This window comes from Oreochromis niloticus, linkage group LG8 (assembly GCF_001858045.2).
Source record: "Oreochromis niloticus isolate F11D_XX linkage group LG8, O_niloticus_UMD_NMBU, whole genome shotgun sequence".
In the NCBI taxonomy this organism is placed as follows: Eukaryota; Metazoa; Chordata; class Actinopteri; order Cichliformes; family Cichlidae; genus Oreochromis; species Oreochromis niloticus.
This window is the reverse complement of record NC_031973.2, coordinates 21,325,485-21,339,499: the sequence shown is the minus strand read 5'-3', so window position 1 is coordinate 21,339,499 and position 14,015 is coordinate 21,325,485. Positions and strand designations below refer to the sequence as shown.

Here is a 14,015-nt window from a genome sequence, read left to right as displayed (position 1 = left end):
ACACTCACTGGCCACTTTATTAGCTACACTTTGCTAGAATCAGGTTGGACTCTGTTTTTGCCTTAATTCTACATGTATGGATCAAGGTGCTGGAAATACCCCTCAGCGATTCATTCTCTTTAAACCGTAGAGATGGCTGTGGGGGGAATCTTTTTTTAATAAGCAGCCTAAAAGAAGCCCATTTGTCAAAGGTAAAGAAAAAGCTGAGATGTTCCTTGGAACTGATGCATTTTTTTTTCACATAAACAAATAAGCAAAAACTGCTGAGACTTAAAGGAAAAGTGTCACGTAATGTTCAAGTCAGGTCTCGTGGGACACTCAGACAGCGCCATCTGCTGGATTTAAGCAGAATTTGCACTTTTTTCTTTACTTTTCTTCTCTTTTCTTTTATTAATTAACGCCGCCCAAGCTTATATAAGCGCGATAAAGTTTGCAACAGTGAATCTCATAAAGGATCTGATGGCTGACCTGAAACAGACGGAGTCGAAATCTTCTTGTTGTTTTGGCTCAAAGTAAACTATAGCAGCGCAGTTTTCTTCATTTGTATCATATCTTATCATATATATATATTTAAAATATTCTTTTTATTAGTTTATTTTTTCAGATTAAGGTAATTTTATTGAGCAACTGGGCAACTGAGAGTGAGGAGAGCGGCATAAACAGTGCAAGCAAGATAAATAAAGTACATTTAAAAAAATATAAATTTAAAATTAAATGTATGTGTGTATGTTTGTTTGTTTGTTTGTTTGTTTATTCCGATTGTAATTTACAACAATTGCCCAGCTGTGCACGCAATTCATCGCTCAACAGAAAATGAAATAAACAAAGTAGTATCTAGTATACTGAAAAACAAGTATAGGGTACTCCTTGAAATACTCGTGTTAGAATGAAGAACAGCGTGTTACTGGTAATCTTAAGGTTATGGTTGTTTTTACTTACAAGTCTTATAAAATACATGGTTTGGGATTTTGTAGTTGTTATTATTTATTACTTTAGTTTTTATTATAACCTTTGCAAGAGTGAAATCCGCTCTCATATTTCGCTCTAACAACATAAAAGCAGTAACGAGATCCTTTATTTGCCCTCTACTCGGCATCCAGCCCCCCCAGTGTGATAAAAGATATAACCTATAAGCATGTGTAAAATTAAAATAAATACAAAGGGAAAACGTAAACTTTGCTTCAGTGGGCCTTTATTTCTTTTTTGAGGTGATCCATAACATATTGAAACAGGCGTTAGATCTCCTTCTGGCTTCCAGATGCAGACGGATCTACATTTTAGTGGTACTGCTTTCCGAGAGCGGACACCACTACGGCCAAGAACTTCTGGAAGGTAGCCTGAACCTCTGGGGTGAAAGCGGAACCCAGTTTTCCAGCAACAACAATGGTCAGGCAGTCAGAAAGCAGCTGCATGGAGAAAGAAAAAAATACATGAGAAAATTTCGTGTTTGCATTAAAAAGAAGAAGAAAAAACCGGGTTCTGAGGTTTACCTTGAAGTTGTCGGGGTCGACGTGCAGCTTCTCTGAGTGCAGGACGCTCAGCTCGGCGTAGGTGGCCTTAATGTTGTCCATGTTCTTCACAGCGCGGTCCAGACCGTGGAGCACTTTGATTCCGTGGGCAGCGACTTTCGGGTTGGTGCTGATGGCCTCGGCGTTGTAGAGGTTACCGAAGGAGGCGAAATACCTCTGAGTCCAGGGGTAAACGACCAGACACCTGCAAGGGAGAAACACACGTGAGTTTGACCCCAGAGCACGTCATAGGAAGGCTTGTCCTCTTGCAGATGTGTTCCTTACCTGACCAGAGCCTTGGGGCCAACATCTTCATAGTCCAGGTTGGAAAAGATGTTGGTGATGATGCTGCGTTCCTTTTCGCTCCACTCAACCATGGTGGCGTTTGATTATGATTTTTTTTTCTTCAGGCTTGAAGGAAAAGGCTGAATAGTGCTTCACTAGACCCCCTGCGTCTATTTAAATGCGTCGAAGCTCCCCCACCCTAAATGAGAAGTCTGCTGTGATAGGCTGGAGATGATGCGCGTGAGATAAACTGCAGACTTCACCAGAAGTTTCTGGATTTGTTGATACGGTTTTGATATTCGTGTCCTGCGCAATTTTAGCAAAGCCAAAAACAAAATTTCAATTAGCGCAGTTAGTATGTGTCCAAAGATTCTATAAAGCCCAATACTTTATGCGCAAAAAATTCACCATATTTATCATATACATATTCTATTACAGTTATTTCATCTGCAGTCCTCAAGTCTCTGATCATTATTTATTTATTTATTTATTTTTATTATTGTTGCTGTTGTTGTTATTTTAGATTGCCTGTTTGACGGTGTTTCAAGTGATTAGCTGAATCCTGAATTGCTGTTGATTTTTATTAATTTATTTATTTATTTATTTTTGCTTTTAAACAAATCACACAGAGGATAAAATTCATAAAATGTAAATTAAGCCTTTTGAAAATTATCTGTCAACATTGATCAAAGTGCGTCCCCCACTTTTTAAAATCTAAATAAAGTGTGTATACTTTTTAAATGTGATTTCTGATTTTAAAAAAATATGGAAATACATAATTCGTCTGTATCTACCTGATATTATACAAATAAAGGTTCAACACCACATCTTCACATAAATATCAACATTATATAGAAATATAAGTAAAAAGGCTAAAAAGTGATGCGGATAAAAATGAAAGAATTTATTTATTTATTTAGTCTTTATTTGTCTTTATTTTAAATGTGAGGAATGGTTGCCAAGCAGCTTGAGAGTTTTTGACGCTCTCTAAGTTATATCTCGTAAACCACACCGGTGTTATCTGCAGCAGGAACCCCCCTCCACCCAAACACCCCGGCGCCCAAAGATGCATGTGTTTTGATTAAGAACACTTGAGCTGGCTGATAAAGGCCGTCTGCTCTATTTTCCACCACTGATAGGAACTTATTTTATGGCCCGAGCCAAAAAAGAAAAAAAAAATACTGAATTAAAAAATTCAATCTGATAAATCTGAGAAAGCTTTAAACAGCTTCAATTTGATAAGAAGAGCTGTTTTTTTTAATCTTTTAGTAAATCCTAGATCCACCGAGTGTATTTGCATATATTTTAGAATTTTGCGCTCTTTTCTGAAAGTGCATAATGTGCATGCACGCATTTTTGTAACTCCCACCTGCATCCGTAAATGACCCACATTCTTTGTGATCACGAAATCTGCTTTTTACAAATACTTATATTGTACTTCATTGGTAAAATTGTTTAAATGTTGATCACATCACGAAAATAGACTTTATTTTTTTTATTGATTGATTAGTACGAATCGAATCGAATTGTTTTCTAAATATTCAAAATGATCATTATTATTATTATTACTGCTATTACCATATTTTACTTGGTCCAGGCCTCAGTAAAGCTACACGTTTCAAAACGTAATCATTGGAAGTAATAGAAAAATGTGTTCAGTTTTATGAATCAACCAGTTTTATTGGCATTAATTTCACAACAACTCCTTAGACACGAGTTCACTCATTGTTCTTAGAACTGTAGACTTTCTGCACCTGATATCAGTCCGCCTGAGATGTTCTCCACCCATCGGTCATCAGGGGACCATGTGCTTCACCTCTAACTTCTCACAAACTTACAAAGCAGAAAATGTTGTTACGTTGCACTTTTGGTATCCTACACGAAAAAATGCAGAGTGTTTTTGCAAATTCACACCCAAGATGTCACCAGCAGATATCACCCACTGCGTTGGCCTTCAGCCAAACAAGTTTCTATCAGCCCCGGTGGATAAGTCCTATCTGCGTCACAGGTTGCGGCTTGGTATCAGATGCCGTGGGTGTGACCGAGGGGGGCAACTGAATTTAAGCAGAGCTCCTCGCCGGGTAGCATCATCAGAGAGAGAGAGAAAACCAATCCAACATGAGTCTGACTGAGAAAGACAAAGCTGCCGTCAAGGCACTCTGGGCCAAGATCTCCAAGTCTGTGGATGCTATTGGAGCCGAAGCTTTGGGCAGGTAAGGCTGTATAGGCACTTCTTTATTGAATTCAATTCAATTGAATTTTATTTATACAGCGCCAAATTACAGCAACAGTGGCCTCAAATATTTAAACACACTACAAATTAACATGACTTCGACTACTTAAAATAAGCTCGTGCTCCAGGTGAGGCTCGAACTCACAACCTCGGCATCACTCTGCAGGCTACTGTCTTATAAGTACCGCGCGCTGACCGATTGCGCCACTGGAGCTTGTGACCGACTATGTTTATCTCTGCTTCCACAGGATGCTCCTCGTGTATCCGCAAACCAAGACTTACTTCTCCCACTGGCCGGACCTGACTCCCGGTTCTGCCCCCGTGGTGAGTCACGGAAAGCAGATCATGGGTGGAGTCACTGAGGCCATGTCCAAGATTGACAACCTGCGCGGCGGCCTGCTGGAACTGAGCGAGCTGCACGCCTTCAAGCTGAGGGTGGACCCATCTAACTTCAAGGTAAGACACGGATCATGTGCATATGCGATTTCAGTTATAAACAGAGGCTATTGTCTATTCCTATTTCACGCACGGTTAATTTATGCATCAAAGTAATCCAACGTATTGAAAAGACTGTTTTTAAGAACGTAAAATTTATTGACTATGCATTTGTACTAACAAACAGTCTGTTTATTAAAAGCGATTTCTGCCGAGCAAACTTAATATTTGGTATAAACTGTCTCTCTGCAGATCTTGGCTCAGACCATTATGGTGGTGGTCGCCGCTATGTTCCCTAACGATTTCACCCCGGAAGCTCATGTCGCCTTCGACAAATTCTTGGCAGCCGTGGCCCTGGGTCTCTCTGAGAGATACCGTTGAGATGTCGGCAGTGAAAAGCGCAGTTTGTGACCATTAAAATCATGGTTGGAAGACGAAAATAAAGCATGCCGCCAAAAATAATCCTGCTCTGTGTGTGTGTGTTTTTCTTTTTCCTTTTTTTAAAATATCCCACTGTGTCGTTTCAAACCTGCACACGTGACACTGCAGAAAACAGTCCAAATAAAGATTAGATTAAATGGCAGTTCTTTGGTTTTTATGGGGAAGAACTGAGAAAAAATGGTTTTACATATTTGTCTTAATTTATTTTATACTAAACAACAATCCATAGATTACACACTGACATGGAATAACAGTGTCAAAAAGAAATATCCAAAAGTATGCCCTTTCTTAAATATGGAGTGAAAGACAGAGCTTATGGATATATTGAATCCTGCACCACGGCTGTAAATGGAGTCATTTCATTATGAGTCGTAGTTTATCATCACCCAGAATGATCCTGCAAAAACAGGAAGAGACAGTCACACTGGTGTATCATTCCTGTGGTTTAATTTAGTAATCCAGTTATGTGTAACTTCTCTTACCTGACCAAAGCAGCAGCCACAAGACTTCCCCCAATGGGTCCGACCCAGTACACCCAGTGGTAAGTCCAGTAGCCGGTCACCACAGCTGGACCGAAAGCCCTGGCAGGATTTAGACACGTCCCTGATATATCACCCCTGCACATAAGTGATAAAATGGTAAATGGCCTGTATTTGTATAGCGCTTTACTAGTCCCTAAGGACCCCAAAGCGCTTTACACATTCAGTCATCCACCCATTTACACACTGGTGATGGCAAGCTACATTGTAGCCACAGCCACCCTGGGGCACACTGACAGAGGTGAGGTTGCCGGACACTGGCGCCACTGGGCCCTCTGACCACCACCAGTAGGCAACGGGTGAAGCATCATGCCCAAGGACACAACAACCAAGCCTGTCGGAGCCAGGGCTTGAACCGGCAACCTTCTGATTACAAGACAAACTGCCAACTCTTGAGCCACGAGCAAAGCTAAACAAGAGGAAAAACAAGTTTTTAAATCATTTACTTAAGCACAACATAAAATCCTACTTAAATAGGCCAATAATGCAAAACACTTTAGAATATGCCTAAAGCACCAAAAGCAATCAGACCAGAATATCATATATTTTTATAATTATATTAATGGGTCAAAGTTTTTGATTCATTAATATATAAAGGTGAACAACACTAGAGGGCAATTTCAAGCCAATAGCACAAGTCAACTTCAAGTGCAGGATCTACCATGGATCGCACTGCCAGATGGCAACATTGCAGAAGTTGAGGACAGCTACAAGTAACTGGGAATCCCACAGGCAAATAGCAAGAACAAGATCCGGGCTATCAAATTAATATCACTGCCCTGCCCGTGATCAGGTACACTGCTGGGATAATAAGCTGGCCAAAGAAGGCGATAGAAGCCACTGACATCAAGACAAGGAAGCTCATGACCTTGCATGGAGGATTTCACCCTAAATCCAGCACCTTGAGACTGTACGCTAAGCAGAAAGAAGGAGGCCAGGGGCTAGTGAGTGTCTGAACCACTATCCAGAAGAAGACAACGAACAACAGTGAGTACATGAGGAAGATGACCATAACTGACTGCATGCTCAGTGAATATCTCAGGCAGCAGAAACCCAAGGAAAAAAAGGAGCAAGGAGAAGAATCATCATGGAAGGAAGTCCCTCACCAGCACATGAGGCCATCTGTCCTACAACTAAAGTTTGGCCCAAATTGGGCGAAAAAGAAAAAAAATCAGAGCATGACCACAAGAGAGTTGTGTGAGTAATTGCCCATAAATCTCATACAACTGAAGCAACATTAAAAAAAAATTAGGCCAAAATTCCTTAGGAGTAATAGAAAAGACTGATAAAGCCATATTGAAAACAATTACTTCAAGTTATTGCTGCTAAAGCTAAATAATGTGGTGTAATTGAAGGACCTTGGAAAGAAAAGTGCACTTTCAAGGAGAAACTTAAAGAAGTCCAATTGCTTTTTTTCTAAGTTCCTAAGATTACCATGACCTGGATGACTGAGAACCTACACAGACATGTTGTGTAGTTGGTTTTTCAGGAAAGTGTTTAAAAATGTCTTTTTCTCACATGACTGTATGTACAGCTGGTTACATATAGGGGTAAACAGGTTAACAGAACAGCTACAATTATGTCATAACCATTATGAATTTTAAACAACAATAATGTCAGCCAGTGGCCCATCATTTGGGGGGTCACTGCCCTTGCGTCTCACCCTGCCAAGACGTTGATTATGACCGTACAGCCCACCAGGAAAGGAGCCAACGGGGTTTTCGTCTTGGTATTGACGGCCACCAGCAGCACCACCAAAGTTATCAGGCAGGTCATGGCCACCTCTCCGAATATGGCTCGTGACAGCTGGCTGTCTGACTTGAGGATAGTAAACGCTGCTCCCGTGGCATTGATGAAGCGTTCTGGAGGGGTCATCAGCTATGAAACAGTACAGTTGTGGTGAAAATTTCACAGTATACTCAAACACGCATCCGTTTAGAATATGTGAAGGTGCTGAACCTTCAACTGACCTTGGCCATTCCAGCTCCCACCACTCCTCCAATCAGCTGGCAGACAATATAGAGCCCCGCCATCATCAGGTCCATGCCTCCACACAGGTAGATGGCAACAGTGAAGGGAGGGTTAAAGTGAGAGCCACTGGGAGGAGGCAAAGGAGCAACAAAGACAAAGTTGAGAACAAACTGAGCTAACTCCACTCAAATCTGGTAAATGTCTACGTAGTAAACCTTTAACCCAGGGTTATCAAACATAAGGCCCAGGGCCCAGAATGGGCCAGCAAAGACTCCTGATAAAGACCTCCCCATGAACACTCATGCTACTTCAAAGTAAAACAAGGTGATAGATTAACAATGAAATGACAGAAAAGTTCCTGTTTTTTGTCACTTACTGTAAAAATGTATTTTTGTTACAATGAAGCCACAGTCAACTAAATAAATGTGTGCATTAACAAAAATGGTCTGTTTTATAATTACAGGATAGTTTGGGTAATGACATATAAGAAATTATTATTTGTTATGTGATTTTACACATTTAATTCAAACAATTTAACCCCAAAGAGTTATGCCGACAGATTTCTTGCATTTTCGGCAGTAACGCACTGTCGAAACTGACCCTCCTTTTCTTATATAAAGACATCGCAAGGATTAAATGTGTCATATGTGGCAAACAATGTCAAATCCCTGCTTTACCCTCTAGATTTTTTTAAATTGATTTATTTGCATTAATCATACATACACTGCCTTATTTATCTACAACAGATATCCTGAAAAGATTTAAGGTAGGTAAATGAACTTTATCTTTAACCTTCAAGTGACCAAGGTTAAAGTTTGACATAAATGATTTTCAAACAAACAATCCAACAACTAAAACATAAATGCCAACGTTTGACTTAATAAATAACTTTACCTGATTTTATCCATGACAGCCACCAGCACGGCTACAGCCAGCCCGTGCACCAGGGCTGGCTGTAGCCGTCCAGCTTCTGGTACGTTCTCGATCACAGACACACAGCCGATGAAAACAAAGAACAAGGTCCCCACAATTTCAGCCAAGCAGGGCTGGAACAATCTCTCGTATTTGTTAGGTTGAGGTTTCAACACGGGTTTAGTCTTCATAGGCTCCATTAGAGAAGAATCTCCCATTTCAATTTGCTCCTCGCCCATTGTCGCTCCTTATTTGATTGCGCCTGCAGCTGGCTTCTCTGAACTCGGACCAGTGTGCCGAAGTGCCAAAGGTGCTGCAAGGTGTTGGGGTTTATTAATAATCATCCCCCATAACCTGCACACTGAAAACATATTTCATCACTGGTCATAAAAGCATAAAGAATGAATTATTGAGCCATAAAAAGGTTCTTCACACCTGTTCAGCCATGCTTGGCAGTGTTTGAAGGAGTGCACTTAAGTGACATCTTTAAAAAAAATAAAACATAAAACACATAAAACATAATGATGCATAAGGGAGGGGTGGAGGTCACAAGAGTTAAAGCATTCTTCTGTCATAACAATCATTGTCTTTGCTTTATTTGCATCCCCTGCCAAACCTAAAGCAATCGCCAAGCATCTATATAGATAAGCTAGATTAGAGACTTTGCAGAAAATTATGGTCTAGGGTAAGTGGATTTTACACTCTTGGATAACAACACTGAACTTTAGATTATGTCAGACTAATTACATCCTAAACTAAGATAAACAAGTATGTACTGAAACATATTTATATTATTTAATAGACAAATGGCATCAAAGAGGCCAAACATCGCAAAGAACAAAGAGGAAAGAACGGTCAGAATTGTGCGTCTGACCATGAATCAGAATCTTGAGTAAGAAACACTTGTGCATGAAATCAAATTTATGCAAGTACTTTGACACTTTCCCTCTATTGACCTTGAGACGAGACCGATTCAATAAAAAGAACTGAGAAAGTAACTAAGTAAAAATCTTATTTACATAGCACCTTTCAAGACAAAGATCACAAAGTGCTTCACAAGGAAAAAATAATAATGTCGAGTCTGTGCAGTTTGGAGTTTGTTTTTTATTTTTGTTTCCTTATATTGTTGGAAATATGTTAAGTTTTTGTGTGGCACTAGTAGTTAGGATTTAGTCGAGTTTCATTCTAGTTTTACTAGTTTTCTACTTTCATAACATTTATAAGTCTTCTCTTGTCTTCATTGTCAATATGTCGTGTTTCTTGTCTGTGTGTTTCATGTTATCAAGCTTGTGTGTCATGTCTTCATCTCTCTGTTTCCTGTTTTATTTTGAAAGTCTCGTGTTTCTTTGTTCAGTGTGTTTAGTTTTACTTTTCCCCTGTGAGGTAGTTATGTTCATTTGTGTCAGCTGTTTCCACTTCCCCTGTTCACCTCCTGTGTGTATTTAATCTGTTTGTTTTCATCCATTCCTTGTCAGGTCATCTGCTGTTTCTTGCCATGTTTCCAAGTTTCTTGTCCAGGTTTGTTTAGGTTCATGTCAGGGTTCTTCAGGTTGTTTTTTTTAGTTCTCCCAGTTTAGGTTAATGTTTAGTTTTGCATCAGTTTGCCTTACATTTTGTTCTGCTTCTGAATAATGTGACAAATACCAGGGCATTTAAAACAAAACAGACAAAAAGTTAACCAAATGCAATTCCAAAAACATGAGTTTTTAGATGTTTCTTTAAAAGAGACTACTGAGTCCACAGATCTCAAGCTCACAGGAAGAGAGTTCCACAATGTGGGGGCCACAGTGGCAAAAGCTCTGTCTCCCTGAGTTCTCAGTCTTGTAGCAGGGGTGGGCAACTCCTGGCCTCAAGTGCCAGTGTCCTGCAGGTTTTAGATGTGTCCTTGACCCAACACAGCTAATTCAAATTTTTAAATTAAATCCTCAACATGTCTTGAAGTTCTCCAGAGGCCTGGTAATGAACTAATCATTTGATTCAGGTGTGTTGACCCAGGGTAAGATCTAAAACCTGCAGGACACCGGCGCTCGAGGCCTGGAGTTGCCCAGCCCTGCTGTATAACAAATAGGCCCTGATCACATGACCTCACGGACCTGCAAGGGGCACAGGGCTGTAGAAGTTCAATAATCTAAGTTGGTGCTTGTCCATGAAGAGCTCTAAAAGTCAGAACCAGAATCTTAAAATGGACTCTGAATTCAATGGGAAGCCAGTGGAGCTGTATTAGCAATGGCGTCACATGCGAGTACTTTGGTCAGAAGCCTTGCTGCAGCGTTTTGAACAACCTTCAGATCATCCAGGGAGTTTTTGCTTAGACCTATAAATAATCAATTGCAGTAGTCCAAATGTGATGAAATGAATGCATGTATAACAACCTCCAGTACGTGACACAATAGGACTTCGTAAATAAGTAAATTAGATTTCTTGATTGTTTCATTGATTGATTGATTGACTAAAGCTCACTTACAAAAACACTGGAAGGTGTTGTGACCCAACTTGTTATCCTTGAAGTTTACTATTTCTGTTTTTATTTTGTACAACCTGTTCCTTCAATCTTATCACATCTGAATCTGTAATGACATCCTCACAGTGAGGTTAGATAAGATTATGAGATAGAGATTAAAAGATTATAGTGATAAGATTATACTATAATGTTATGTGTATTATACAACACATCTATTGACAGCATTCTTCAGCAGAGTAATTGTACATCCACCTTTTTTCCTATCTTAAATCCAGTACTGTGCAAATGTCTCATTTCTTTATATCTTTCTCCCAAGGACAGACTTTATTGTACTTTTTTTAAGTGGTCTGGAAGTTCTCCAGGCTTCCTAAAGGTCTTTCAAAGTTTTTCTTGGACATTGACTTACTTTCAGTCAACTGCTTGTACCTGAGCATTTTCAGAGAAAACCAGAACCACTTAACACTGACTCATGAGTCGTGAATCATTCAACCATTTAAAAAAGCACATAATTCAAGGGATGAACCAGTGTTGTGTCTTCACATAAAATACAAGTTAGCAAATAACCTATTTTAAATCTTTAGGCACTTTGCTAATAGCAACCTTTTGAAAAACACATCATTTATTCCTTCCAAAAGGTTGATTCTGTTCATCTGGACGTAGCATTTTCAGCATAGCGTAGTGCAACGTAGCATTTTCAGTGTAGCGTAACGCTATGTCCAGATGAACAGAATCAAACCTTTTGGGATTTACTTACCTGGATGATTGAGCATGCATCAAAACATCATTTATTTCTATTTGTACAGTTAAATGATGCTGACATGGTTTGACAGGCATAAAATTGTAGTTTTGCTCCACGAAGCTAATTACCAAAGAGCTATTAGCTAAAAGCCTGACATATCGCAGCATTCTGTGGAGCACAAAAACAAGAAGTGGCAGGCTAAAACCTAAAAAACAATCAACAGTAGGGGAACAGTATCTGAAAGTCATGTCCTTAAGACCTGACAAAGGCCTGTTCACTGAAGCCTCATCAGAAATGGTCTCAGTGGAAGACTGCCTGTTAAGAAGCTGTTCTTAAGGAAAGAGGGAGAAAAGGCTAAGGCATGCTAGCTTACACGAGAACTGGACTGAAAAACGGCGGGAACAGGTTTTATGGTGTGATGAATCGAGATGAGAATGTTTTGGCTCAAACTGTCAAGCAGGGGTCCGTTCTTCGTACCTCGCTTACTACATCCAAGATCAAATGACACATCCAAGATCAAATCATCGTGCCAACTTTGAGCTCGCTATTCTGGTTCTCCGAACACACCTGTTGTTGACGATTAGTATAGCTGGATGAAGTAATCTGAGATCACTGGGTGGCTTAAAAGGGGCTACGTATCGATAGTAGAAACATTGATCGGCAACCCTTTGATTGGTCAGCGAAAATGTCGAAGGAGCGCGCTCAGTATTTTTCGGCAGCAGAGCAAGAACTCTTGATTGAGGGATTTCAGGAGTTTCAGAGTTTAATTAAAACGCAAGGGAACACTGCAAAGGCTGCAAAAGCAAGGAGAGAGGGCTGGCAGAAAGTTGCTGACAAATTAAACTCGTAAGTAATTTATTATATTATATTACATTATATCCTCTTTCACATTAGAGCCACAACAGGACCCACTAGAACATGGGAACAAGTAAAAGTGAAATATAAGAATATTCTACAGAATGGTAATATTTATCACTTATATTTCTTTTAGTCTCTTGAAAAGAGACCCTGAAATAATCTGTTTGTTTGTTTATAACAGCAACCAAGAAAAGGGCAGAGCAAATAAAGACAGGTGGTGGTCCTGCACCCCCTCGTCACACCCCGGCAGAGGAGCTGGCCCTAGGGTTGAATGCCACCAGACCCACTGTTGAGGGCATCTCTGGGGGCAGCTCTTCCTTAGACGAGCAGCCGGGGTGCAGTAGCAGCAGCACCTTCATAACTGGTAAATGAGCTCATAATTCTATTTGTACAATGTAAAATATTTGGTTGTTGCCTTAATTAAAATGCTTTTTGTACTGTGACATTTATTGACATTGTGGGGTTTTTGTGTGTAGTTTCACATAACACTCCATCACTTTTACCTGTTCCCATGCAAGGGGTGACTGAAGCATGCACAGTAAGTTGGGAGATATATATATATATATATATCCCCATAGGTCCCTCATCCTATTCATGTAACCCCTTCCGCCAGGGTTACTTGCGTAGTAGCATTCCAACAAAGCCCTGTTTTCGTCTCTTGCCCACCGATGCCTTCTTGTTCCAGTAGCCCACTTGTCGTCAGGGTGCCCTGGTTCCTCAACACCTGACGCGGACCTTGTTGATCCGGGCGACGTCCGAGCCGGCATGCCTTCATATTTATCTGTCTCGCTCATGTCTGCGGTAGGCTCACTTAGCATAGGGGGTCTAGCCTTAGGACCCTTACTGGATACAGACGCCCCAGGCAGGAATCGAACTTGCGATCTTCTGCTCCAAAGGCGTGTAGTTTATGATAGCTTACGCTATCCAGCTGCTATCAACACCTACGCCCTGCCCGTGATCAGGTACCCTGCCGGGGTAATAGGCTGGCCAAAGGAGGAGATAGAAGCCACTGACATAAAGACAAGAAAGCTCCTTACCATGCATGGAGGGTTTCACCCCAAGTCCAGCACCCTGAGGCTGTACGCTAAGCGGAAGGAAGGGGGCCGGGGACTGGTGAGTGTCAGCACCACAATCCAGGATGAGACAAGAAACATCCACGAATACATCACGAAGATGGCCCCAACTGACCGAGTGCTCAGTGAATACCTCAGGCAGCAGAAACCCAAGAAAGAGGAGGAAGGCGAGGAACCATCATGGAAGGACAGGCCCCTGCATGGTATGTACCACCGGCAGATAGAGGAGGTGGCTGATATCCAGAAATCCTACCAGTGGCTGGACAAAGCTGGACTGAAAGACAGCACAGAGGCACTAATCATGGCAGCACAAGAACAAGCTCTGAGTACAAGATCCATAGAGGCTGGGGTCTATCACACCAGGCAAGACCCCAGGTGCAGGCTGTGTAAAGACAGGCAAGGTATACATGGAACGCCATAACCAAGTGGCCGGCATAGTGTACAGCAGGGGTGGGCAATTCCAGGCCCCGAGGGCCGGTGTCCCTGCAGGTTTTAGATCTCACCTTGGGTCAACACACCTGAATCACATGATTAGTTCGTTACCAGGCCTCTGGAGAACA

The 14,015-nt window shown here is 41.0% G+C and overlaps 3 protein-coding genes and 1 non-coding gene across 5 annotated transcripts; 1 reads left to right on the top strand and 3 right to left on the bottom strand.

Annotated features, from left to right (window-relative positions):
• Positions 1-1,175: 1,175 nt before the first annotated feature.
• hbbe2 (hemoglobin beta embryonic-2) lies at positions 1,176-1,954 on the bottom strand. Its single transcript, XM_003438713.3, has 3 exons — positions 1,794-1,954; positions 1,491-1,713; positions 1,176-1,406 (listed from the first exon to the last, which is right to left on the bottom strand). Exons 1-3 carry the CDS (start codon positions 1,883-1,885, stop codon positions 1,278-1,280), a joined length of 444 nt encoding a protein of 147 aa, XP_003438761.1. The 5' UTR covers positions 1,886-1,954; the 3' UTR covers positions 1,176-1,277.
• Positions 1,955-3,846: 1,892 nt separating this feature from the next.
• hbae5 (hemoglobin, alpha embryonic 5) lies at positions 3,847-4,923 on the top strand. Its single transcript, XM_005448100.2, has 3 exons — positions 3,847-4,006; positions 4,275-4,482; positions 4,714-4,923. The coding sequence occupies exons 1-3, from the start codon at positions 3,912-3,914 to the stop codon at positions 4,840-4,842; spliced, it is 432 nt and encodes a 143-aa protein (XP_005448157.1). The 5' UTR covers positions 3,847-3,911; the 3' UTR covers positions 4,843-4,923.
• On the bottom strand, positions 4,147-4,240 carry trnai-uau (transfer RNA isoleucine (anticodon UAU)). Its single transcript has 2 exons — positions 4,203-4,240; positions 4,147-4,182 (listed from the first exon to the last, which is right to left on the bottom strand). It is a non-coding gene; the product is annotated as a tRNA-Ile (tRNA).
• A 116-nt stretch (positions 4,924-5,039) lies between the features above and the next one.
• On the bottom strand, positions 5,040-8,659 carry aqp8a.2 (aquaporin 8a, tandem duplicate 2). 2 transcript variants are annotated; one of them, XM_013272175.2, is made up of 6 exons: positions 8,386-8,659; positions 8,307-8,343; positions 7,412-7,538; positions 7,105-7,319; positions 5,385-5,519; positions 5,040-5,299 (listed from the first exon to the last, which is right to left on the bottom strand). In XM_013272175.2, exons 1-6 carry the CDS (start codon positions 8,561-8,563, stop codon positions 5,257-5,259), a joined length of 735 nt encoding a protein of 244 aa, XP_013127629.1. In that variant the 5' UTR covers positions 8,564-8,659; the 3' UTR covers positions 5,040-5,256. The 2 variants fall into 2 exon arrangements, with proteins under 2 accessions (XP_013127629.1, XP_003438762.1); XM_003438714.5 differs by having other exon boundaries at positions 8,307-8,657.
• Positions 8,660-14,015: the final 5,356 nt, after the last annotated feature.

Coding starts and splice junctions, on each gene's coding strand:
- hbbe2 (XM_003438713.3), bottom strand. CDS start 1,885: ATGGTTGAGTGGAGCGAAAAGGAACGCAGCATCATCACCAACATCTTT. Junction 1,714..1,793: donor GGCCCCAAGGCTCTGGTCAG/GTAAGGAACACA, acceptor TCTCCCTTGCAG/GTGTCTGGTCGTTTACCCCT. Junction 1,407..1,490: donor TCGACCCCGACAACTTCAAG/GTAAACCTCAGA, acceptor TTCTCCATGCAG/CTGCTTTCTGACTGCCTGAC.
- hbae5 (XM_005448100.2), top strand. CDS start 3,912: ATGAGTCTGACTGAGAAAGACAAAGCTGCCGTCAAGGCACTCTGGGCC. Junction 4,007..4,274: donor GGAGCCGAAGCTTTGGGCAG/GTAAGGCTGTAT, acceptor CTGCTTCCACAG/GATGCTCCTCGTGTATCCGC. Junction 4,483..4,713: donor TGGACCCATCTAACTTCAAG/GTAAGACACGGA, acceptor GTCTCTCTGCAG/ATCTTGGCTCAGACCATTAT.
- aqp8a.2 (XM_003438714.5), bottom strand. CDS start 8,563: ATGGGCGAGGAGCAAATTGAAATGGGAGATTCTTCTCTAATGGAGCCT. Junction 7,539..8,306: donor GCTGTCATGGATAAAATCAG/GTAAAGTTATTT, acceptor GCCTCCTCCCAG/TGGCTCTCACTTTAACCCTC. Junction 5,300..5,384: donor GTGGCTGCTGCTTTGGTCAG/GTAAGAGAAGTT, acceptor CTGTTTTTGCAG/GATCATTCTGGGTGATGATA.